At 50.7% G+C, this 22353-nt stretch overlaps 7 protein-coding genes across 7 annotated transcripts; 3 read left to right on the forward strand and 4 right to left on the reverse strand.

Moving 5' to 3' along the window:
- Positions 1–3173: 3173 nt before the first annotated feature.
- Positions 3174–4462, forward strand: BDW70DRAFT_147885 (short chain dehydrogenase/reductase family protein; the record flags this gene model as incomplete). Its single annotated transcript, XM_073738791.1, has 8 exons — positions 3174–3455; positions 3485–3508; positions 3545–3548; positions 3613–3717; positions 3767–4005; positions 4075–4184; positions 4248–4303; positions 4353–4462. 8 exons carry the CDS (start codon positions 3174–3176, stop codon positions 4460–4462), a joined length of 930 nt encoding a protein of 309 aa, XP_073599048.1.
- A 975-nt stretch (positions 4463–5437) lies between these two features.
- BDW70DRAFT_156899 (uncharacterized protein) lies at positions 5438–7371 on the reverse strand (the record flags this gene model as incomplete). The annotated part of the gene is made up of 9 exons (XM_073740261.1): positions 5438–5623; positions 5700–6127; positions 6194–6220; positions 6294–6370; positions 6451–6661; positions 6733–6752; positions 6825–6901; positions 7002–7065; positions 7121–7371. 9 exons carry the CDS (start codon positions 7369–7371, stop codon positions 5438–5440), a joined length of 1341 nt encoding a protein of 446 aa, XP_073599049.1.
- Positions 7372–9554: 2183 nt separating this feature from the next.
- BDW70DRAFT_171205 (major facilitator superfamily domain-containing protein) lies at positions 9555–11115 on the reverse strand (the record flags this gene model as incomplete). The annotated part of the gene is made up of 8 exons (XM_073743161.1): positions 9555–9590; positions 9651–9891; positions 9926–10290; positions 10326–10427; positions 10563–10587; positions 10638–10704; positions 10764–10914; positions 10954–11115. The coding sequence occupies 8 exons, from the start codon at positions 11113–11115 to the stop codon at positions 9555–9557; spliced, it is 1149 nt and encodes a 382-aa protein (XP_073599050.1).
- A 1654-nt stretch (positions 11116–12769) lies between these two features.
- Positions 12770–13021, forward strand: BDW70DRAFT_129671 (uncharacterized protein). The gene has a single exon (XM_073735653.1). The coding sequence runs from the start codon at positions 12802–12804 to the stop codon at positions 12964–12966; it is 165 nt and encodes a 54-aa protein (XP_073599051.1). The 5' UTR covers positions 12770–12801; the 3' UTR covers positions 12967–13021.
- A 7-nt stretch (positions 13022–13028) lies between these two features.
- BDW70DRAFT_129672 (uncharacterized protein) lies at positions 13029–14123 on the forward strand. The gene has a single exon (XM_073735654.1). It carries the CDS (start codon positions 13280–13282, stop codon positions 13982–13984), a length of 705 nt encoding a protein of 234 aa, XP_073599052.1. The 5' UTR covers positions 13029–13279; the 3' UTR covers positions 13985–14123.
- An 842-nt stretch (positions 14124–14965) lies between these two features.
- BDW70DRAFT_107923 (peroxidase/cytochrome P450 family protein) lies at positions 14966–19402 on the reverse strand. The gene is made up of 12 exons (XM_073734446.1): positions 18620–19402; positions 18453–18550; positions 18158–18399; positions 17901–18105; positions 17707–17847; positions 17568–17658; positions 17193–17520; positions 16796–17139; positions 16261–16748; positions 15560–16211; positions 15223–15502; positions 14966–15171 (listed from the first exon to the last, which is right to left on the reverse strand). The coding sequence occupies exons 1-12, from the start codon at positions 19040–19042 to the stop codon at positions 15110–15112; spliced, it is 3354 nt and encodes a 1117-aa protein (XP_073599053.1). The 5' UTR covers positions 19043–19402; the 3' UTR covers positions 14966–15109.
- A 2024-nt stretch (positions 19403–21426) lies between these two features.
- BDW70DRAFT_107920 (uncharacterized protein) lies at positions 21427–22120 on the reverse strand. The gene has a single exon (XM_073734445.1). It carries the CDS (start codon positions 22008–22010, stop codon positions 21519–21521), a length of 492 nt encoding a protein of 163 aa, XP_073599054.1. The 5' UTR covers positions 22011–22120; the 3' UTR covers positions 21427–21518.
- Between the last annotated feature and the right edge of the window lie 233 nt (positions 22121–22353).

Here is a 22353-nt window from a genome sequence, read left to right on the forward strand (position 1 = left end):
CACATATTAGTTAGCTGGGCCTTAGTCTTGCAAGGAATAATCCAGTCCTTCGAGTACGGTACCTTAGTAGAGACCTTGTTCTGACACAATGCCATCGTTGCAGCATTGGAAAACGTGTACGGAACCTGGTAAGCGTCTAACAGTGCTGGTACCTGGGCTTCCCTGGCTAGCCCATGAAATCCTTGGGCTATGTTAAATGCAAGGTCCCAATCCTTATATGTGCCAGCCGCTAGGTATTTGACAAGGGCTTGAATGCCTGGCACCAGCGTAACATGATGCCCCAAATCTTGCAATGTTGTTAGAATATTATCGGCTTCACCATTGTGTGGCAAAGCTGCGCATTCCTCTTCCGAATAACCTTGGTCGTGATATGTCGACCTTTGTTCAGCGATTAGGGCTATATTGAGAAAAGGTGTCTCAAGCAAAGGGGCCATCCTCTAATTAAAATAAATCAAGATAATGGCAGATAATACAAATGAAACAGGAATCTTTTTCTAGACCTCAACTCTGTTGGCATTCATTCCTTCTATATGAGAAATCAGTTGTACCACTCTCGCCGTATCTATCCGAATGCGTAAAATTCACGCTAAAAGCTTTAAAGTTCGGGAGCTTTTGCAAAACCCATTGGAACAGACGTTGGCGCAACCCTACGGTAACCTAGCTCTGCAACATATTTCCTTGGCGGTACTGGTAAGAGGGTTCTACCCGGTGCTTCGCCTTCTTGACTTTTGGGGCTTTACCACCAACCCGGGGATTAGTGTGTGCGCGCCTGGCACAGATACTATCTTACCACAGACCTCTTCTCATCAATGAACCACTCAGCACTCAACAGGTCAATCTGATTTCGGATTTGGTTGTTCGCCTCGCAGTGAAAACGTCACTGTGATTACATCAATTTCACCCGAAACGCATAGGCTGCAGACCAGCACGGTTTAGACCACCGGCTTCTTCGGGGATGAGGAACTAGATTTCAGTGGCCGCCGCAAGAGTCTAGTCATTCCATTACTTCCTTAGTCATGATGTCAACACATAACTATAGCCAGAGTCTAGTCATTCCATTATTATCTTAGTCATGATGTCAGCACATAACGTAATCCACGGCCGAGCCGCGCTTACGGGCGAACCGCGTCTTTCTGCTGCTTCTGCATATCAACATTCTTCAACGCGTCATTTCTCTACTTTATCTTTATAATATGCCTTTATCAAAGGAATCCAGCATACAAATGGCCATTACTGCATTAAAGTCAGGAAAAATTAAAAAAAAAAATAAAAAGACTGCTAGGATATATAGCGGGCCTGAATCTACCCTTCGTGAGCGACTTGCAGGCGTTAAACCACGATCAGGAATACGCGCCAACAGCCATAAATTGTCCGAAATTGAAGAGGAAACACTTGTCAAGAAATTACTAGATGCTGATAAACGTGCCTTTTCAATCCGATCAGACTTTCTACGTCGAATGGCAGAAACTTTACTTCGCGAACCTACACAAGGTCCAACTGCAGCTCTTGGAGTCAACTAACCCTATTCCTTCACAACGTCGCCCCGGAGATTCGTACAAGACATAATCTGAAGATTACCTATAATCGTGCAAAACAGGAGGACCCAAGAGTTATAAAGCAGTAGTTTCAACAGTACATGAAACCATTGAGGAGCGTGGCATACATGAAGATGATATTTGGAACTTTGATAAAACTGGCTTGCAATGGGGTTCTGTACAACATCAAAGGTCATCACTGCAGTGGAACGCAGCGAGAGGCCTCGTACAGTTATCCAAGGGAATCGAGAATGGGTCACAATAATCGAATGTATGAGCTCTAAGCGGATTTCAATAGCACCAGTGGTTATCTTAAAAGGCCAGGAACATCAGGCTGCTTGGTACCAAGAACCAGGGCTTCCTAAAGACCGGATACTTACAACAAGTGAGAATGGTTGGACTACAGACAAAATAGGCCTTGAAAGCTAAAAGAGGTCTTTGAAGCATGGTCTCGGCGGTCCATGACTGGTACTAAGCGGCTTCTTATTCTTGATGGCCATTCCAGCCATCAAACTGCAGATTTTGATATATTCTGCAAGGAGAATTGCAATTATCTGTCTTTGCATGCCTCCTCATACATCTCATCTTCTTCAGCCTCTTGATGTGGGTGTTTTCAGTCCACTTAAGCGGGCATATGGAAAGTTGGTTGAAGGTATGTTGGTGGCTGGAAATAACCATTTCGACAAGCAAGATTTCCTATACCTATAGCCTCCAGCACGTACGAAAGACTTTACTACAGGCAATATTTGAAGCGGTTTTGCAGGAGCTGGCCTTAAACCACTTGATCAAGATCAGGTTCTTGAAAAGATCACTTTCCAGCTTCGTACGCCTACACCACCACTTCTTGTTGAAGGGCAGGCCAGCATCATCCATTCAGCTGGAGCCCCAGTTAAGCCGTCGCTGTCTGAGTGTGACCACTGCGTGATCCTCAAAGAGACTGTTGACGCGGCTATCGCCTTCCTTGTCATCCAACCCAGTCCTTGCTATGCTTTCCTTAGCTTTTGTATACACGATAGGCCTATGAGCATTGGCTTTCTTACCAATCTTAAAACTGCATCAAGGTTGGTTGATTGGGTGTTGTTCTATTTTGGGGCCGGGGTCAGCATGGTGTCATTTGTAGGGCATATGCAGCAGGCTTATCATAACCCATAGACCGTTTAGATTGCGGATACTAATGTCACCCAGGGAAGACATCTTTTCTTGTGACCCTCAGGATTTCACAGGCTCAATGGGTAATAAAAGACAGGACGTAAGTCCTAGGTCCGCAACGGAGCAAAGCTTGCACCTCTATAGGTAGCGACGAAGAAATATCTTAGATCATATCTATTGTAAGTGCCCCTTAAGCAGATTTCTGGCCACCTTCGGAAGGTTCCGGCCGTCATCGCGGACGGTTTCCGTGTCATTTCAACTTCCCAATTGCGACTATATGCCAGCCGGGTCCCTTCCGACCTCAAGCCGAAACGGTCTCGAGCCACTTCTTGGAAATTGCAAAAAGAAAGAAAAAGATATCTACACCTGGTCACGCCCTGTCATATGTTCAGAAAATCATCTTCATGTGCATTGTAACCTGTAACAACGGTCAGCAAAGTATAAGCTTCTGTTAGTACTTTCCAGTTCGTTCACCACGATACATGAAGCATGACGACGACTATCAAGCGAAGCTTCCTCCCTCATGAAGGCCTCTACATCTATCCAATTATAAAGGGCCTAAGGAAACCGATTTTCCAACCGCACTTCACGTTATCATGTCTACTCTTGGTGAGTGAAGGAAGCTTCAGTTCCATCACTCCATATGGGAAGCTCGTCCAGATCACCGCGGCCGCCAGTGCCCTCCTGTGGCTTAACGATTGGCTAAGCACTAAAAGCCGGAACAACTGGGTTAGTGATAAGTCGTGGAACTGGAAGAAAGAACTGGTCGTGGTGGCGGTATTGGCGCGGGAGTGGCTCAGCGTCTTGCTGCCATGGGCTCACATGTAATAGTGTTGGATATCATCCCTTTGACCTATGAGCCCGGTAGCCCGAATGACCCTTGAGCCCCAATCCATGCGGACAGAGCTTGGCTAATGTTCGCTTGAAGAGAACAAACGCATCTCGTACTACAAATGCGACCTAAGCGACGAGAACGAGATCGCAGCTGTTTGCGAGAAGATCAGATCGGAAATTGGCGATCCAACTGTCCTGCGTCAGTGGGATTGAAAAACACCCCAATTACGCGCAGCTAACAATCGCAGCAAATAATGCTGGTCTATCACGCGGGCAGACGGTAGTTGAGGGTACCTACAACGACAACAGCATAACCCTGAGAACGAACTTGCTCGCACGTTTTCTCCTGTCGAAAGAAGTCCTTCCGGCGATGAGACGGCAAAACCAAGGTCACATTTTCAATGTCGCCTCGGTAAGCGCTTATATACCGCCGCCGGGACTTGTTGACTATGCGGCGTCGAAAGCTGGTTTAATTGCATTTCACGAGGTAACTTAATTCTAGCGATGTCTTCTATTTTGAATCTGTAACGCGCTAATATTGACCTCACTTGATTAGTGTCTTGCGCAAGAGCTCAGAGTTCAGAATGCGCCAAAGGTTCGTACTTCACTGGCTGTGCTGAGCTTCACAAAAACGCCGCTGTTTAAAGGCGAAACAAACCTGTCTCGGTTCCTGATGCCTCATTAACATGTCGACACAGTTGTGGATACCATTGTCGATGTCCTTGACAGTGGCCTGAGCCAGACAATTTTCCTTCCGGCGATCTTTGGATACCTTTGCAGGATTAGTGAGTGATTTGACTCCCCTCTATTGTATATTGCTAAGACTGCAGCGAGGAGCGACGGACTGGGTCAAGGATTTGGTGCGGGGTGGCACCAGATATCTGAAAGTTGATTTTCAAGGACGGCAGATTATCGATCCACAGACTGGGAGACTTGTTAGGTGATTCTTTTAATGTGCACAATTGTTCTACTGCGGTGAGAATTGGAATTATCGGCAAAAGAGTCGGATAGACTGACACTGGCCGGGGCGGGCGGTTGAACTGCGGCATCAGCAGTCAGATGCATCAGCTAATGAAGCCCTTGCGAGTGGAGGAAAAAGGAATCTGAGTGTGGACGAGCAGTGAGCGTTGGTCGTTAAATGAGAATGTGCTAAGCTGAATGGGCGAATTCGTTTGCTTGACGCCAGGATGTCTACAGGGAGCTTCCACATATGGGCTCCCTTCTGTCAAATGGTTGAGTTATTCGTCATTCTCCGCGACCGTAGCGAATTACTCTCAGATGAGTCGCCAATGGATGCATTACAGTGGCCCAGCTGCGCCTGGTGCTTGCAAAACTTTGTTCAGTGCAGCCGCAGGTAACTTGGCCGTATCAACGGCCTCCAGTCGATGGTATCATACCCCAAACCAGTAGCAGCACTACTATCCGTGCCATTTCAAGAATGACCGGTAAGCCTCCGAGCCCTTGACGCTAGCGAGGTAGCTCGTGAGGCCAAGGGCTAGAGCTCTTTTTGTCTGGTGCACCACTACTCTTGCGACCTTTTTGGCAGTGTCACCCACGTTTGATAAAGCAATCGATGATTTGCTTGACCAGGTCAAAATCCGATATTCGCGCTATACCCTGCTCAAGGTTCGGCTAGCCTGATTTTTCTACTCCTGATTAAATTTCAAGCCTGGCACTTGAGCAGGAGGGTGACTGGACTCCTTGCAGGACAGCAGTAACCCATATCAGGTTCGGTCGTTCATATCTGCGGCGTATTCGCCATATTTTTGCATAAAGATTCAGAGCGTGCAGTCCTCCACACAGATTTGAAACTGACCAATTCCAAAAGTAGACGCAAATTCAGACAGTTCTATTCCGCTAAAGCTAATCGTGATTAAAATTCTAATTATGCGCTAGTCTATAATGAAATGGATATATTCTCAAGCATACAACCCTACAACAACCGAAAGTAGCGCCGATCCTAGTGGAAAGCGAGGCATCGTGAGCTGGTACGGGGCGTCGCTTGTAGGTTCGGAATCGTCGCTGTCCCTGGCTTGGTCGGCATCCTTGGTGTCGTTGCTAGTATCGAACAAGAACATCTTGCGCTGCATGGGCTCTGAAACAAACTGTACAAGTTGACGCTTTAGATTAGCTTGATCCAACGCACTTGGCGCACCGCCGGGCAAACATCGACGAACATACCATCTTGTAGTTATCATGCGCGACTCCAGGAATATAATCCACGGACTGAGTTTCCGGGAACCCGTCGGACAGGTCTTGCAACATCTTATCGAAATTTTGGCCTCGCTCAAGATGCGAATTGCCCTGCCACTGCGCCTCGCAGTGCCCGTCGCCATCGCCATGGTCATCTAAACCGAATCCGTAAAAGATGTTCCGCGAGAAGTACCGTTCCCGAACCATTGACCGGTTTCCGATGACCTCGTCACGGACGTATTCGGGGAGTGCATATGACTGGCCGTCATCGATCCCGTAGGGCCAGTCATTGTAGGTGTCCTCGCAGTCATCGTCATGCTCAGGTCGGTCGGAGACAGGCCAGGCGTAGGAACCTGGGTTCATGATGCCAAATGTGATGTTGGCGTCTTCAGGTTGGGCTGGGCGGAGCATGGCGTCTTTTTGGGGTCAGTTCAAAGTACTTAATGAAGGGGGCACGGGAAAGATTAGGGCGCTTAACATACAACGCTGAGTCATTTGGGCGCCGAGTGCTATAGAATTGCAGATAATCAGCTAGAGCAGGACAGAGACCGTCAACCCAGGGTCGACAGAGGTCGAACGTACAGTGACTGGCAATGACCACGGTCTCCAGCTCAGGATAAACACTCTTGTTCCAAAAGCTGCTGACGAGCTTGTCAAGTCTACAGGATGTCAGCCGCGAATACCAAGTCGAGTGGATCGTCCGCAGCTCATAGAAGAGGTTGGTGCCGGCTCCACATACGCTTCAAAAGAGGAGAGTTTCACATCCCCTGGACCGAGCGCAGGACCCCCTTGCTGGTAACTGCTGTTGTCAAAGTAGACATCATTCGACTGGACCGCACCGGCGGAATGGTCATCCTCGTTGAGCCATTCCGGAGCGGCGATAATCACGCGATCCATGTCTGCGTTGACGCTGTCTCTCCCTGCAGCGCATACCAAAGCGTTGCGCATGTCTAAATCATCGTTACATTAGCCCTAGCCGATCGCACCGCGCTCAGCGCTGTGCCATCTGAGATTCTCCTACCATTGCAATATTGCCACCCACTGCGTTGAAGGACCAGTAAGAATATATTCGATTATAACAAGAAGGTTGGGGGAAGACAGTGGGGTACATACTTCCTCCGGGCACCAGCGATTGTGATGACCGCACGCTTGATGTTGCTGAGGTCTTTTGTATTCTCAATAAAGTACGGCTGAGCGACGGCAGACGTGTCAGCTCCAGTCCCAATTGTTCCAGGTATCTGAGCCGCCGTCCTTGGTAGCTTAGCTACCAACTGCAGCCGTGGCACCTACCAAAGTAGCATTGGCCTCTTCGTCCACGACGAGCCTCGCGACGTCAAATCCGGTAACCTTAGGCCTGCAAAGAGCATTAAGAAATGTCCGATTCTATTTGCGAGGTAATCACCATGTACAGTTCTTTCCACCCGTCGTCCTTGTCCCCGCCCGGTACGGCTGTCCCTATCATGATGGTCGGACAGCTCGATGGCTGGCTTCTATCATATGCATCACGAGTACCGCTGAGCACCACCGTCTGATGCTTGTCAACCTCACCTGTTGGTGGCGCGTCGCCTGCCTTGTGGTTCTCTTGCAGCCATTCGGCCGCGACCTTGGCTTGGGCTGTCGCTGCGAGAGCTAGCGACAAAGCTGTCGTTGAGAGACGCATGACAGCAGTCTGTAAGTGCAGAGTGGTTGAACACCACTACCAAAAGAAAAGACAAACGAATAAATGAGAAGAGTTCGGGGAGGCGAGAGTTTCTGGGTAGAGCCAACTCCAGGTAAGGATTGGGAGAGCGAAAGAGGTGACGGAAACCGCTGAAAAGTCAACCGCTGAAGAGACAAAGGGGTGGCTGTGACTGCAGGGATCGACGGGGACCACCGGGAAAAGACGCGTCGAGAACCAGCGTAGAAGTGGGATCAAGTGCAAAGTGCTGCTATAACGGCACGATCTTCAAGGTTGCGCCCGTAGATCGGGCATGCAGCGTACCGAGACTATGATTGGTGGAGCGCAAGGGACCAAGGGCCCCTTGAAGCAGTTGATTATCTGATAAAGTCTCCATTGAGTTTTAGGGCTCAGGGCTTCGAATCAGGATTCAGGGCTCAGGGCTACCGGAAGAACGGTACCAGAGTTGTAATAGTTAGACCTAGACCAATATTCCCGATATCAACCAGCAGTCTCTCAAACTCTGAGCCCAGCAACGCGATTTTTGTCCCAAGGACGCTTCAGGAAGCTTACGTACTTGGGTATCTGGCCCTGACGATCCTAGCAGAAACAGCTGCCGTCAAATTCTTTGGACTTGCCTTATCAACTGATCGTCGCTGGGCTTGCTCCGCTGCGATAATCAACCCGTGTTAATGTCCCCCCTTTGCCCCCCGTATGCCCCCATCTGCCCTAGCCGGTCCGAATTCGGCAGCGTTGCTGTGGGTGCGTTACATCATTATCGATTTTCCTCGCCCCTGAGGCGCATTGGCATTGAAATGATCGTGGGAAACGGATTTTTTAAGATTTCAAAGTTAAAGATTTAAAAGCTTGAATTCGGCTCAAATTTGGTTCACAGCATCCTGACAGAGAAATATTGAACTTCAACACTGAGATTGTAACACGTTCATCTCGCTGAGCACTTCTCTTGGTTAGGAAGTGTTTCAATATGTATGGATATCTCAATTGATCTACGAGAGCAGGATCTTACGCGTTCGTAGCGAGAAAAGCCTAGCCGGGATTTTCCGAGTAGGCCATATTCGACAGAAATGAATGATATGCGACGGCAGTGGCAGTATGATGAAATGATCTCGCAGGTCCTGTCCTGACATAAGCTGATGCTGGATTATGTGAATAACCGATGAAAGGCGAACGGCTAGGACAGCGACAAGGAGTGGAGAATACTGTGATCACAAGACGCCGCTACTGCTGTGACGTACTCAAACTAGCTACTAGCTTCGCTCGAAGAGACACTTCTGAGCGTCCCTACCGTGCTATCTTGTCGGGAGTTTGGCGGAGATTTATGCCTTATAGTACTTTGAAAGGTGGAAGAATGCTCAGCCCGTTTCGTCAGCATCAGCAACTTAGTAATTAGCGAAATGGCATCTACGAACCAGGAACGAAATTTTGTACCTCGAGCTTTTTCACTAGCGAGATCGACAATCCTGCATTCGACACGAACAGTCAAAAGGAGGAGACTTGGGCAATCACTGGGCCCTTCTGCCCCCTTGCCAATCAATCGCTAGCCCGTGACAGAACACGCTGAAATGTCATAGACCATGAACGGTGTTGTAGCAGTCGATCCGCTGCGCTTCTACAACTCGTCTGAGTCTAAAACTAGCGCTTGGTTTGGCAGCGTCTTGCCCGTATTAGAGTGAAAGCGTATATATATCTTGTGCATTCCCCTTATACATCAAATACAACGATCGTTGCACGGTAGACCATGAAAAGTCAGAGATAAATAATAATGAGAGTCGACCATGCCGACACCCATCCACTACAATTAGTGTCAATGGGCCTCGGTCTCGGTGTCGGTCGAAGGATATAAAAGTCGACGGCGCCTATGGGACTTAGTTTTGCCAGAAGCTAACCTTGATTCTGAGTCTGGGTACTTGGATACAAGACAGGGCCCGCGGAGCTGACCAGACTGCTTAACAGAAGAAAAGAGTTCCAGCCTCACCCACTAAGTCAGGGATAATCGTTGGTCACTAGTGTTCAGCGCCTAATAGGCGTAGTACAAGCGGGTCTCGTCGTTCGACTGGCGTATCTTTTTATTCAGCTGCACAAGCCAGAGCTTCACCACCCATGCACCAGCAAGACAAGCAACGCTAAACGCTGCACTCGATGACATGGCAATCGTGTACCAGGGCTCATCGGAGGATGGCCATAGGTACTAGGTTAAGTGGCTCAAGTCAGCAGACGCACACCGAAACCCAGCTCTCGCAGATTCCTGGCATAGAACTTACAGAGGCCCAAATGAACGAGATGTTAGCAATGGTGTTGACTATGGCGAGCGAGGATGCCTTCTTCTCATTCGTCTGGCCGCAGGTGCTGGATACCCAGCCGAGAATGATACTATTAACGGCGTGAGTGCCAATCGCAAAGATAATCATGGCCGTGTATCGTGCAGCAGTGTTGAGCGTTGCGCATCCCAAGACAAAGCCAAAGACAGCGAGAGATTTGGCGAAGGTGATATTGCCAGGTGCGCTCGTTCATGCGTCCTGAGTTCCACGACCAGAACACCGAACCGGCTCCCGCAATCAGGTATGGAGGACATGTTAGGACCAGAGTCACTGTGATATTGAAACCAAGCGTCTCGACGGCGGTAGGAAAGAAGTTTTTGAATCCATTCGCAGCTAAATGCATATGTTGCATGAAGGCAAATAGCCAGAGCCGAGGATCAGACGCGGCTTCTTTTAGACCTCTCATGATACTCGATTGCTGACGTGCACCTACAGTATCAGCGACGATTTGCTCGTAGACAAGTTTCCGCTGGTCAGGAGACAGCTGGCGTGTATGGCGTGGATCGTCGGGGAGGGTGAAAACGGAGAGCACGGCGACGACAAAGGTCACCGTGTCCTGCAGGATGAACAGCCATTGCCAGCCCTTGATTCCACTCACTTGTCCATACCGTGGAAGACCCCGGCAGCGACGAGGCCGGCAAAGGCAGTGGCGAGGATATTTCCAGTATAGAGGATGGAGATCCGGGTGGCTATCTCTTTGCGGTTGTTGAAAATCGAAGCCTAAATTTTTCAGCGGTATATCAAGAGCGCTGCTGATAGGATAATCGGTACCTGCATAGAACGGGGCCCCTGGAGTAAGTCAGCGAAAAAAGGATCGATCTCACTCTCAATCATGGGTCCACGCAGAGGGAGTACCATACCGGTTATACCGAGGAAAAATCTCGTGAGCAGTAAGCCCTTAAAGTCCTTTTGCCAGGGCAGTCAGTGCACTGGGCAGCCCACAGGGCCATGAATCCAGCCATGTACCACGAAGGTCTGACTCTGGTCAGGATCATGTCTGTTGTTGCCAGTCAGCAATATTAATACGGAAACCAAGCGAAAGAGGATTGTACGCACTACTCGGAATTTGCCCCAGGATATATCCCACAAACAAGATAGAAACACAAGTTTGATATTCGGACGAGGATAAGTTCAGGTCCTCTTCCAGATCGTTGAGACGCGCCAAAACAATGGCATTGCGGTCCAGGTAGTTCAACCAGAACATCAGCTAGAGGGTTGGCATTATCCACATGTCGAGCTTCGGCACGAGGCTGATCTCAACAGGATCAGTTTTCTCCTGGGCACCAGAGTAGTCTGCCTCTGGTCTGAAGACGGGCTTCTCATCGAAGACTGCCGCGTCTTCGTCATGGTGGTTCGTCACATTGTCGTCCGCGAAGGAGTCTTTTCTTCCCTTCTCAGGAGCCGACATGGTTGATAATCTTAAGATGGTAGAGGTACAAGATGTACGAACAAAGAGTATAGACCCTACTGTAGACGATCTAGATAAGAGGGCAGTTCACCTCGCTGGATTAGAAGCTTTTATACCAGCCATATTCAGGCGTATGAAACAGGAAGGCAGAGGTAATGCCAGACCCTTTCCCGCTCTGTCACCCCCAGATTTGATTAATTGATTTCCCCAATTTGAATCGGTAGGGCCTGTGCGGGGGTGGCGCCTGTAAAGTGCGTAGAAGTCAAACCTTCTTGATGGTCTTAAAGTTGTTGGTGCGTATCTGTCTTCCTTCCGGTGCACTCTGACAACGACCCTTATACCTCTTACAAGTTTTATAGAGTATATAAATCCCCGCCATAACACGATCGGCAGAAACGTGGTGGAACTCCGGAAGTCCATAGTCCAGGTGGTCTCCTACCTGCTAAACAGTGCGAGAACTCAATTCTCCCTTCTTCGGCTACCAAAGGTCATAAAGGCGCACGGCCAAGCGCTGTACTTTATGGCTGATCCAGTCACCGGTCAGATTCCCTAAGAGCATGAGTCACTTTGACTCAACCCAGTTAAACGGGGTACGGTAGTCCAGATGTAAGCGGGAATTCCGAAGATGGTGGGAAAAGAACTGCCTGATAGATCTGGCGGACTATAGAGCCGCCACCGTTCTCCAATTGGTGCTCGGAAGGCACCACTGGCCTACGTCTACCTCCCCGGTATTGCAGGGGGCCAGGAAATTGCACAGGAGCTGGGCGTTGATTACTTCGCCCTCAAGGTCGCCTTGGGCCACACAGGCGCTACCAGGCCTTGCCCATTGGGGAGATATCTGAGAACGGGAGTACACTGCTGAAGGTTGCTATCAATGACTTGAAGGCAAACATTGCCACTGGGGTGTCATTCATGGCGGCTTGACTTTCGTATAGATGTTAATGGTCGACACAGGAGTTCCTTGTAGTACATCTTAGCAAACAGTCTTGTCAATCAAAGTCGTCCAGTGCTCAAATTTCACTTCATAACGCGTAGTGTGCTCTAGATCGAGAACAGTCACAGCTGCTCAATGACCAGTCTTGCGTGAAAAGGACAATTTCTTAAGGATAATCCAACCGACCAGCGGCAAATATCGTGGAAATCAAGCCAGAGAACCTACTTGGGCAACGACCCTGGTATTCGACTCATAGTTACTTACCAACCGCGTCTTCTCTAGGCACTGTCGCCGCTGTCTACACCCTCGGCTGTCTTGTTGGCTCCCTGGGAGTCACTCTCAGCTCGGCAAACGGATCGGCCGTCGCAAATCCCTCATCGTGTCTGCTGCTGTAGCGGCAGTGGGCTTGGTCATGCAAGCTTCAACATACAGCCTGGGCCAACTTGTGGTCGGTCGGGTCGTCTCTGGCGCGGGTAATGGCGGCGTCAATGCGATCGTCCCCGTCTGGCAGAGCGAGTGCGCCCAGTCGAAAGCAGCGGCAAGAATGTAGTCATCGTCGGTGTGTTCATTGCCAGTGGTATAGCGGCGGCCGGATGGGTCAATGTCGGGCTTTCCTATGTGGAGAAAAACGAGGTGGCATGGCGTCTGCCTCTGGCCATACCAATCCTCGTCTCATGACTCTGAACATGACCTTCCCCGAGTCACCTCGATGGTTCATCAGCAACGGGCGCAGGGAGGAAGGTCATGCTGCTATGCGGGCGCTCACTGTAATAGGAATTCCCCACCTCTCTATCGGAGTATCTTTGACCTCACGGAGAAACAGATATCGAGCTCGGTATCAATCACACAAGTGGAGTTTGTATTACTCCGAGATGGAGTTATGGAATACTCCTCGACAGATCCTCATATGTATATAAATGGATGAAGAACCCTCGAATTCTTGGATTCTTCAAGCTTCAGTCTTCTGTACTTACTGAGTCCTTGATTCAAGTATTTGATACGATTCTTTCTGCTATATTGATTGATTCCTCCTGTCCTACGACTCCGTCTATTACACTCACCGGACGCGAGGAGTCCACTGCTGAGGTGCAAGAGTTGGAACGCGTCCTACAACAAACGCCCACCCAGGAGCGGGGCTTCATGGATATGCTCAGACCAGGACCTCAGCGTCTCTTTTACAGGCTCTACCTCGCTGTTATTATCAACTTCTGTGCCAGATGACCGGCGCCAATGTCATCTCCTACTACGGCAAGACCATTTTCCGCGACTCCCTGGGCCCTCTCGAGTGACAAGGCATCGCTCCTCAACGCGGGCGTCCTGACCTGGAAGATCTTCGCTGCGGCCTCGGCGTACCTATCCGTTGGTCGCTTTGGCCGCAAGCCCCTCTTCATCAGCGCCTGTCTACGGATGAGTCTCTCCATGGCCGGTCTGGCCGGGACCGTCTGGGCGATAGAGAACCGACCAGGATCTACGCTCGGCGCATCTGCCGCAGCGACCTTCTTTCTCTTCCTGTTCATGGCCTTCTTTCCCCTTGGCCTCCTAGGCGCAAATTTTTTCCTCGGTAGTGGGATTGCACCACAGGATCTGCGCGTGCATCTTGCCGCTGTCGGCACGGCAGCTCATTGGCTTTTCAACTTTGTGATCGCAAAGATCACCCCCGTTGCCTTCGCAACGATCAAATACCGGTACTACATTGTCTATGCGGTAATCGGGGTCTCCGCCTCGATCATGGTATACCTCCCTTGCCCAGAGACAAAAGGTCGCTCCCTGGACGAGATGGATAGTCTCTTTTCTGACCCCAAGGCTTGGTGGAATGTGACTGCCTACGCGCGCATGAACAGGCACTGGGACGGGAACAGAAATATGAATAAGGAGTTGGTGTTAGTTGGCAACGAGAAGCATGAGGTTGAACATTTTGAGGCGGTTGCACGTTAGTTCAAGTATGAGGATGTCGTCGAGGGTCTTGATCATCTTATGTCGGCAGAGTCTAGGGTTTCATCTACGTTCGGACGGCTTAGCTACGTGGCAATTCGCTTGAAGGGAAACCTATATGCCTCCAGAGCGGGCTTCTGAAAGAGCTGGATAATACATCATTCTACCTAGATTCCGTCAGGATTTTCTCTTGTTCTGGGAGTTATATGTATTGAGATTTGCAGACAGTCAAGACCAGTTAAATAATACAAGCTAGCATGAAGATGCTTGCGCCATCCAAATTAAATTCAGCCAACATCAAATCTCTTACTGTTTCCCAGTGATTACCGCGCTGACGACGAGTCATATTGATGTGAGATATGTATGATCTAAAAGACGGTAGACTGAAAGATTGGGAAGAGGCTGAGCACCGTGGCCACTACCGAAGTCTGGTGGGGTTGTTTGGCATTTATTGAGCTGAGATGAATGTTTGTGACCGAGATTGTGCACGAGTAGATATATCACTGTTTACTTAGTCTGGAGATACCGTGGCTGTCAAGAGACTCCCTGTTTATACATGCGTGATAAAGCGCGTTGCCGGGCTAAGCCGCCTTAGCCACAGTCACCATGAGCGGTGCGGTCCGCATGAACCAGGAGGTCAATTTACAATGCTGAATGTCCGGTATGGTGCAAAGTGCATATCACAACCTTCAAAGAATCGGGGTCTGATGGTAAAGACGGCTGGAGGGAAAAGAAGGGGCCAGCTGGAGGCAGGGTGCCCAGCTTTATAACAATGGTTAAGGGAAATCAGGTTGCGATCCGGTGGGAACGAGACGCCCAAGTCCCACAGCGCTAGACATATTGTAGATATCGCAACGTGCCGGGGCACATATGCCGCCCTTGAACCCCTGCTGCGTTATGAAGGAATGTAGAGATGCTAAACATGGTATAGCCGCCTGCCAGAATAGGCAACTTCCTAAACTAAGTCAAGATATATTCAGAAATACACGTGCTGCATATGCAACAAGCCAACCTAGACATTACATGGCATATACGTATCAGAACTATCTAACATTAGATCAGAGAACAACGAGATGTCTCCCTAAAAGATCATAGAATATGACCTCGTCATCCAGTCATTACAGTAAATCAAGCAGATTCAATCTGCTTCTTAGGAGTGACAACTTCTCCGTCAAAGTGCACACGGAAAGCTGTGAGCGGGTTAGCAGTGTTTGTACGAGTCCTATTGCCAGACAACTTACTCGTCGGGAAAGGCGAAAAGGCACCGTGGTCCTCCCGCATGTAGACGGTGTACCCTTCAGGGCGGACAACCTTCTTCAGGACACCCTGTACGCCAGGAGCCGGACGGAGGTTCTCCAAGCTGAAGGCGGCGCGTACCATGGCAGTGACCGCGGTCAGGGTGGCATCCTTGCCGAGGCCGACCTGAGAACCGATGCCGTAGTTGAGGTAGGACTCATCGGGTCGGTCAAGGCGCACCTCATCAGGGTCAGGGAAGGCCGTTGGGTCACGGTTTGCTTGAGTCTGGTAGGTATTAGCTCTAGCTTCATTAGTGGTCGAAGTGGCGTGTACGATACTCACCGAGCCGATGAAGATCTCGTCTCCAGGCTTGAGGTTGATATCTGCGTCACCCTCCTTGAAATAGAAGTTGGTCTCGGCCTTGCGGTAGGCTCCGGAGCCGGCGTTCAGGCGAATAGCCTCCAGAGCATAGCGGGTCAGCTTGGCATCCGACTCAGCAGAGTCCTGCTTGGCAAGGAGGCTAAGCTCAGGTAGGTGCTGCTTGCCCTCGTTGAGATAGTACTCGACAACTCGGGTAAACATCTGGGCCTGGCCGTGAACCAGTTCCACAGCTGTTGGCAGGATCTGGCCGTAGGTGATGTCCGAGACGCTGAGACCACCCTCTGCCAAGCGCTTAATGAGCTGGTCACCAAGATCCTTGAGAGCGTTGTGGTCATCACGGAAGTTGTCAATGACTCTGGAAAGGAAGCCAGGAGAGCTGACGGACTTGACGTGGCTCTCGACGTGCTTGCCGAGTTCCTTAGAAACAGCGTCTGCAGCTTTGCGAAGAGGGAATGACTTTGTGGTGTCAACGTCGAAAAAGATGGCATTATAAATCACAGCCAAAGCCATGAAAATCTCGTGGTCGGTGAAGACGCCCTTGGAGTTCTCCTTACTCTTCAGAGGAAGGGAGAGAAGCTTCGACGCAAACCGAGCGGGCACGATGTTGCCAACGCTATCGAATAATTAGCGGCACGCTGGTTTGTGAATGTGGCACAACTTACTCTTTGACAATGTCAACTTGCTTCCTCCCGGCTAGGTTGACTGACTTGTCCGCGAGAAGCTCCAGAGTCGTTTTCTCGTAGAACTCCTTGATGCTCTTCTTGAACTGAGGGTCACTTAACGTCTTGCTCCAGAAGTCTTCGCCGCCCTTGCCAGAGTGGAGCGGAGTGCAGTCGCCCCAGACCACACGGAAGTCCTTCTGCTGGTCAAGAACAAGCTTGACATTAGAGTAGGAGGTTAAGCTAGCGCGAGGAGCCTGGTACTGCGGCCGGTCCCAGGAGTAATCAGCCTCTCGGCCGAGATTCTTCATGATGACCTTGTTCTCGCTGGGAATGGTCATGGGGTAGTGGGCGTAGATAGAGTCGGGCTTGAACCAGTTGGGGAACGCGCGAGTGGCGAGCTTGTAAAAGACACAGCCTTGGTTGATGTTAAGGTCATAGCGGACCTCGTTGTATCCCCAGTTGGTCAGGTTGCGGGGGTTGTAGTCGACCTGTCTAGTTAGAAACACAATTATCCACAGAGGGGCTAAGAACCTACAGTGTAGTGTCTGTCACCGCGCACGAGCGCCACTGCATCGGACAGAACCGCGCGGGAGATCGTGTAAGTAGGGGCGATGCCGACGCCGGGAATCATGGGGTCCTTGGCCTCCTCAGAGACAATACCTGGGTACAGCTCGACGTAGTCAGGGTGACCGTACAAGGCTCGAAGTGACTCGGCGACCTCAGGGTCGGAGTTGATCTCCTCGAAGGTCTCGTAATTCTTCAAACCGAAGAACTTTCGGAACTCGTTAAGAGATCCAACGTTCCACTTGCGGCCCTGCTCGATACCGAGAACCTCAACGGCCTTGAGAACCTTAGGCACATTTCGAGCACCAAACGAACCTAGCAATATACTTAGCGGTTGCTTTCTGACGACTTCAACAAAAATAACTCACCAGCAACATCCTCAATGGCAGAAGTCAGGATATTGACTAGCTCCTCATCCTTAAAGGTACCATCTTCTTGACGCTTAAGTCCCGCAAAGGTGCGCTGAGATGGATCTTTGGGAAGGCTAGCTCCGTACTTGCCAAGACCCATAAGCAGCTCCTGCGTACTGATCTCCGAACCGGGCTTGCCGATCAGTTCCTCGTAGACCTTCTCGGTCCATTTCTCGTCGTTGGCACTGATAGCAGAGTGCCACCGGTAGGCCAGGTTGAACTCGACAGAACATTGGTTTCCGAGACCGGCAGGTGTAGTGTTGCCTTCCATCTGAGCTCGAGGGTCCTGCTTTTTGTTAGAAAGCCCAATAGGAGGACAGAGCCGTTACTTACCAAGCACCAGGTGCTGTTCACTCGGTTCAGGTTGACGATCGTGCGAAGGTAATCGTACAGGGTGATGTTAATGAACAGGCCGCAAGTAATGCTATCCAGAGTCAGTGTAATCTCGATATGAGGCAGTAGCAAGACTTACAGTCGTCCGGTCTGGAAAAGATCCTCATCGTACTTAGCCCAGGCCTTCTTTGCTTGCTCGTCGGGGAGATCAGGGCTGGGTTTTGTGAAGCGACCGTTCTCGTTGATGGCAGCAAGCTCTTCAACAACATAGTTGTGGAATCTGAGAAAATCAGCGGCAAATACTGGGAAACTGCCTGTCAAGGATAAACAAACCTGTTTAGCATAACAAGAAGAACGCAGCAAGCTGCGGGGAAAGCCTGCAGTCGCGGCTCGGAGAAAGAGTCTGGCTTCAGCTTTCCGTCCTTGTGAGTACGGACCAGATCCTGTTCTTCTTGTACGTCACCGTAGAGAATGGCAAGATCGAGGTAAGCCGAGGTCTTGTTCTTATTGTAATCTCTGTAGTCGGTTTGGAAGATGTCTGTACTGCGATGTTAGTCCTGCATCCCAACCGCCGATTTTACCTCACTAACCGTGGATGATCAGAGACGCCCAGTCGAAGAAAAGACTAGACACCTTGTTGGGATGAGGCGTAAACTTCTGACGCGCAAACAAAGTGTCAAAAACCAAACCAGCGTCCGGAAGACCGCCAGGTTGCACGGTCAAGGGCTCAATGGATCGCGCGTAGGCTGTGTTAGCGGCACCCAGCCACGGAAGAGTGGGGTTGTTGTTAGAACCATCAGCAGAGCGGTACTGGTAGTCGTTGCCCATATATCTGAACCAAGTTATTGATCATTGTCGAATTCTTGTGCGTGGAGGCGAACTTACGAGAGCGGGGGGTGAGGCAGAGAACCCCAGAGCTCGTCGAGGAACATGTTCGTGAGGTCCACGCGCATCTTCGAGTTTGAGGGGAGGCTGCTAACGATCTGCGAATCCGGTCAGACGTCCGAACGCAATCCCCCAGGAACCATCGTCCAAGGTCTGTATCTGCTCACCTGGATGATGCGCTCCATGATCATGGTCTTGTCATCCGTGAGCTCGCCATTGATCTTGGTCTTGATCACATCCTTCAACGAGGCAAAGTCCTTGAAACCGAGAGATTTCAGATCATTGAACAAGCCTGAAGGGTGCTCCTTCTCGAGGTATGCTGCCTCTCCGCCCTGGTGGGGGATTGGGCGAGAGGAGGCATGAAGCACCTGCGCGTATTTCTCAAAGACAGCGGGGACGTCTTCACTCTCGGCGCTGCTCCCGCTGTCTGAAGAGGACCTGCGCGGAGGAGGCACCTTGGACTGGCGCTTGCTGCTGTTGCTGGCCGTAGCGGTGCTATTGGCATTGGAGCCATTGGCCTTAGAATCGCGGTCGGCCTTCTCGGTCTTGTCCCCCTTGGACTTTCTGAAGGTAGAAAATCTTCGCAACATTGTGGGTATCGAAAAGCAAAAAAAATAAAATCCGGGAGAAACGTGGACAGGACAAAATGGAGAATGCAGGGAAAGCGGCTGCTTAAAGACTGGGGGCGCGCGGGACGAGACGGCGACAGGAAAAGCAAATATTATAAGAGCAAGACTACTCCAGAGTAGGGATGGCGATTAAATAGACAGCGTCTCCACGTGTGTTGGCACGGCTCTAGAGCAACTCAGACTGCGCTTCAGGTCGGTTACACTTTGCGCCCAGCGATGGTCTGCTTGTCGGATGCAACTGAATGCGAGGAGCACCGATTTAAAGCCGAAGGGTATGGGGAGAAAACAATTTACGGGGAGGATCGCGCACGAATGGAAAGGTCCTAGCTTTATGTCATGATGGTGATTATCCGGTGGGAAGCTGATTTTAGGACAGCGTTGTAGCGGTCGGAGTGACCTCACCACCGTCTACTCCTCTAGCTTCATGTTTGCCCAGCGTCTCAGAGAAGAAATAGTGGAGACCTGACAATAAGGGGCAATCACCTGGATCTGATTCGTCTGATCTTCGGTTCCTCAAGTTCACCAAATGGCGAGCTGGAGCTGTTCGACCCGAGCTTTTCACAAGCTGATGAGCTGATGTACTCCGCAGTCGTACCGCTATAGGACGGGAGCAGCTCCGCATGCCAGAAGCTCACGGCTGGCCAGCAGTGAGGGAAAGCTGAACTGGACTATTGAAGCAGCATGCTGCAATATGAGACGGATGGCCGTGGAGCATCCGCCATCCAGGTCCAGCTGATTTTTTCTTTTGGAGTCAGTGCTTGGTATTGGTGTGTTCCGCCAGCCACAGTGCGGGAGACACAGACAGCCAGTAATCTGTGCATTTTTGGCGTTCTGTGGAGCTGCAAGAATGAAAGTCGACGCCTAAGGAGATCGACATTGCCAGGAGAAGCGATAGGTCTGCAGAGTCAGAACGCAATGCCTTTCACATCCAAACCGCGACTTTGGTAAGGATCTCATATCCAGCCTGTGGGGTGGATCCGCTCTCCACTCCAGTTCCCAAGTCCTCCTGGCTCAAGCGTAGTGTTCATCGGGGCAGAAAGCGCTAGAGCCTGCTGTGAGGATAATGGCAGTGACTTTTTTTGCTGACAATTGCCGTCATAGAAAACACAGTGGTGTTCTTCTTGTCAGTGCGGAGCCGTTATCGTGACGCGAGGGGGAAGGAGGAGCATATACGATTCGAGCAAAGAAAAAGTAAAGACGTGACAGTGTTACAGACCAGCTCGAGGAGTAACCCGATACGGAGCAGAGAGTCAGAGACTCGGAGCTGAACCCTCAATCAGAATCGTCGGATTGGATGAGAGACACTGCTGAAGAGAAGGCCACCAACTCAGAAAGCCCACTAGATGCAGCTGCTCGCTCGCTAGAGATCCAAGTGGGTCTTGGCGAGATTTCCCACGCACACTAACACACAATCATCGTCACTTTACGTACACCAAAACCGAGTCGATGGACCGGCTACTCCGCACTTTGGACTGATGATTTGAAATGCAGGCTGCAAATCGTGATTAACTCATTCATCGACCAGCGAGCAATAGAGATTAAAGACCGCGGCCAGGGTTGGTTCTACGACCGCCAGAAGCGAACGAGCGACGAGATCAGACCCAAATTCCCACCTCGATGAAAACACGCGAGAACTAGGAAGACGATCAGGGGCCCGACGATTGGCCTATCGTGAAGGAATCGTATCCAAGCGCGGCGGCACCTCAAGGCTGGAGGCTGGGGGTAGAAACCGAATCCAGCAAGGAGTTCCGCACGTCGCGGCAATCTCGGTCGCTTCTGACGCTGTTCAGCACTTACTGCTCCATTCGGACTGCTTTTGGGTCGCTGAGCAAGTGTATGGTTGCACTGTTGGATCGTAGATTTATCCCTCGACTACGATCTCTCGGGTTCAGGAGTGCGAACCGTGCCCAAGATCCTTAATCGATCCATGGGTTAATGATCGGCTGTTTCCGAGTCCACTATGGCGGCCGCCGTCACCTTTCGCGCTGGAGACGCTAGGGCCGGGCTCCACAGGCGATCCATCCCAGAGTCACACTAGGTTCGCTCGCTGACGAACCGTCGATTAGCGTTGCCGGAAGAGTGGGATTCCAGCCGGATAAAATGCAGAATTTAGCTGCGCCTGAGTCTTCATAGGTTGAGCAGCGATATACCGAGGAAGCGAACTTGGTGCCGTGTCAGACATTACTAGACGCACGGCCACTGAAGCGCTATCTCCAAGCACTAGGTGGGTTAAGGCTGCGTCAAGTGGTACCATTTGGCCTTCTTCAGGCCCCTTGCATACTCCGGAGGGTACTTCGGATGCTTGATTGGCAGGCTCGCATCCGTTGTTTGTTCAGAGTCTGAGCAGCAGCAGCAGCAGCAGCAGCTGCTGCTGCTGCTGCCGCATCATGCCCACGGTCTTTGTCGGCAATGCGGCACGCGTTCTCGATAGATAGACCTACATCATGCGCAAATACGTATGAAGCACGAGGACGGACGTCTGATTTGATACCGCCAAACGAGGTGGGGAATTGGCTTTTGGCCATCTCTCTGTCGATCCCGTCGTGGGAGGTGTAAAATAGGGTAATTGCACGGGAAATCGAGATACGATGGCCTCATTGCTCGGTGGGCGGGCACCATTACTGGCATCAAGACTTCCCCACCTGATGGAAGCTGCCGTGAAGGTTTCTGAGTCGCCTTTTGCCCGCTTGAGGACCTTACAGATCTTGTTCGCATGGCGAATGCCCTTACCAGTTCCAATGAGCAAGACGCAGAGATTTACGACCTTGATCTTCGGGCCATCTGCAGGCGTATGTTCTTGCACAGCGCCAGGAACAGGGCACGACTTGTGCCGTTGCGCACATGAACCTTCAAGGATGCGGATACCAAGAATGTAGTGGGCGTAAGGAGCAATCATCGCAGAAATAGCGGCGGCCCATCGCAAGCGCATGTTAGTTTTACCACTAGTGGAATGGCGCTCTTCCCGCAGCTGAGACCTGACAATCAGCAGGCTCTAGATTTCAAAAACAGGATTCTTTCGGTTCATGCGAGAAATACGGGAAGTAACCTTTTCTTAATATTTTCCTTTCTCCCACTCATTCAGGCTCGGTCTCGTGCTGGGCATGATTCAAAGGTGTGGACCAAGTCGACCAACCGTCGCTTTTTCTGCCTCAGGGGATCCCTAAGCTCAGCTTCTCGCCCACCTCTTTTCCCAAGCCAGTCCAGAACGACAGGGCTGCAGGAACTCGAAGTTTGCGAGCCAGGAAGGCTCGACACGTTCGCGCAGAACTCCG

This window comes from Aspergillus foveolatus (assembly GCF_047715535.1).
Source record: "Aspergillus foveolatus strain CBS 279.81 unplaced genomic scaffold BDW70scaffold_7, whole genome shotgun sequence".
In the NCBI taxonomy this organism is placed as follows: Eukaryota; Fungi; Ascomycota; class Eurotiomycetes; order Eurotiales; family Aspergillaceae; genus Aspergillus; species Aspergillus foveolatus.

Excerpts from the sequence above, each read along its gene's own strand:
- BDW70DRAFT_129671 (XM_073735653.1), top strand. The coding sequence starts at position 12,802 with ATGCGGGCGCTCACTGTAATAGGAATTCCCCACCTCTCTATCGGAGTA.
- BDW70DRAFT_129672 (XM_073735654.1), top strand. The coding sequence starts at position 13,280 with ATGTCATCTCCTACTACGGCAAGACCATTTTCCGCGACTCCCTGGGCC.
- BDW70DRAFT_107923 (XM_073734446.1), bottom strand. The coding sequence starts at position 19,042 with ATGTTGCGAAGATTTTCTACCTTCAGAAAGTCCAAGGGGGACAAGACC. Across the intron at positions 18,106-18,157 it reads GGCGTCTCTGATCATCCACG|ACATCTTCCAAACCGACTAC; the intron begins GTTAGTGAGGTA and ends ATCGCAGTACAG. Across the intron at positions 17,659-17,706 it reads CTTTTCCAGACCGGACGACT|CATTACTTGCGGCCTGTTCA; the intron begins GTAAGTCTTGCT and ends GACTCTGGATAG.
- BDW70DRAFT_107920 (XM_073734445.1), bottom strand. The coding sequence starts at position 22,010 with ATGCGCTTGCGATGGGCCGCCGCTATTTCTGCGATGATTGCTCCTTAC.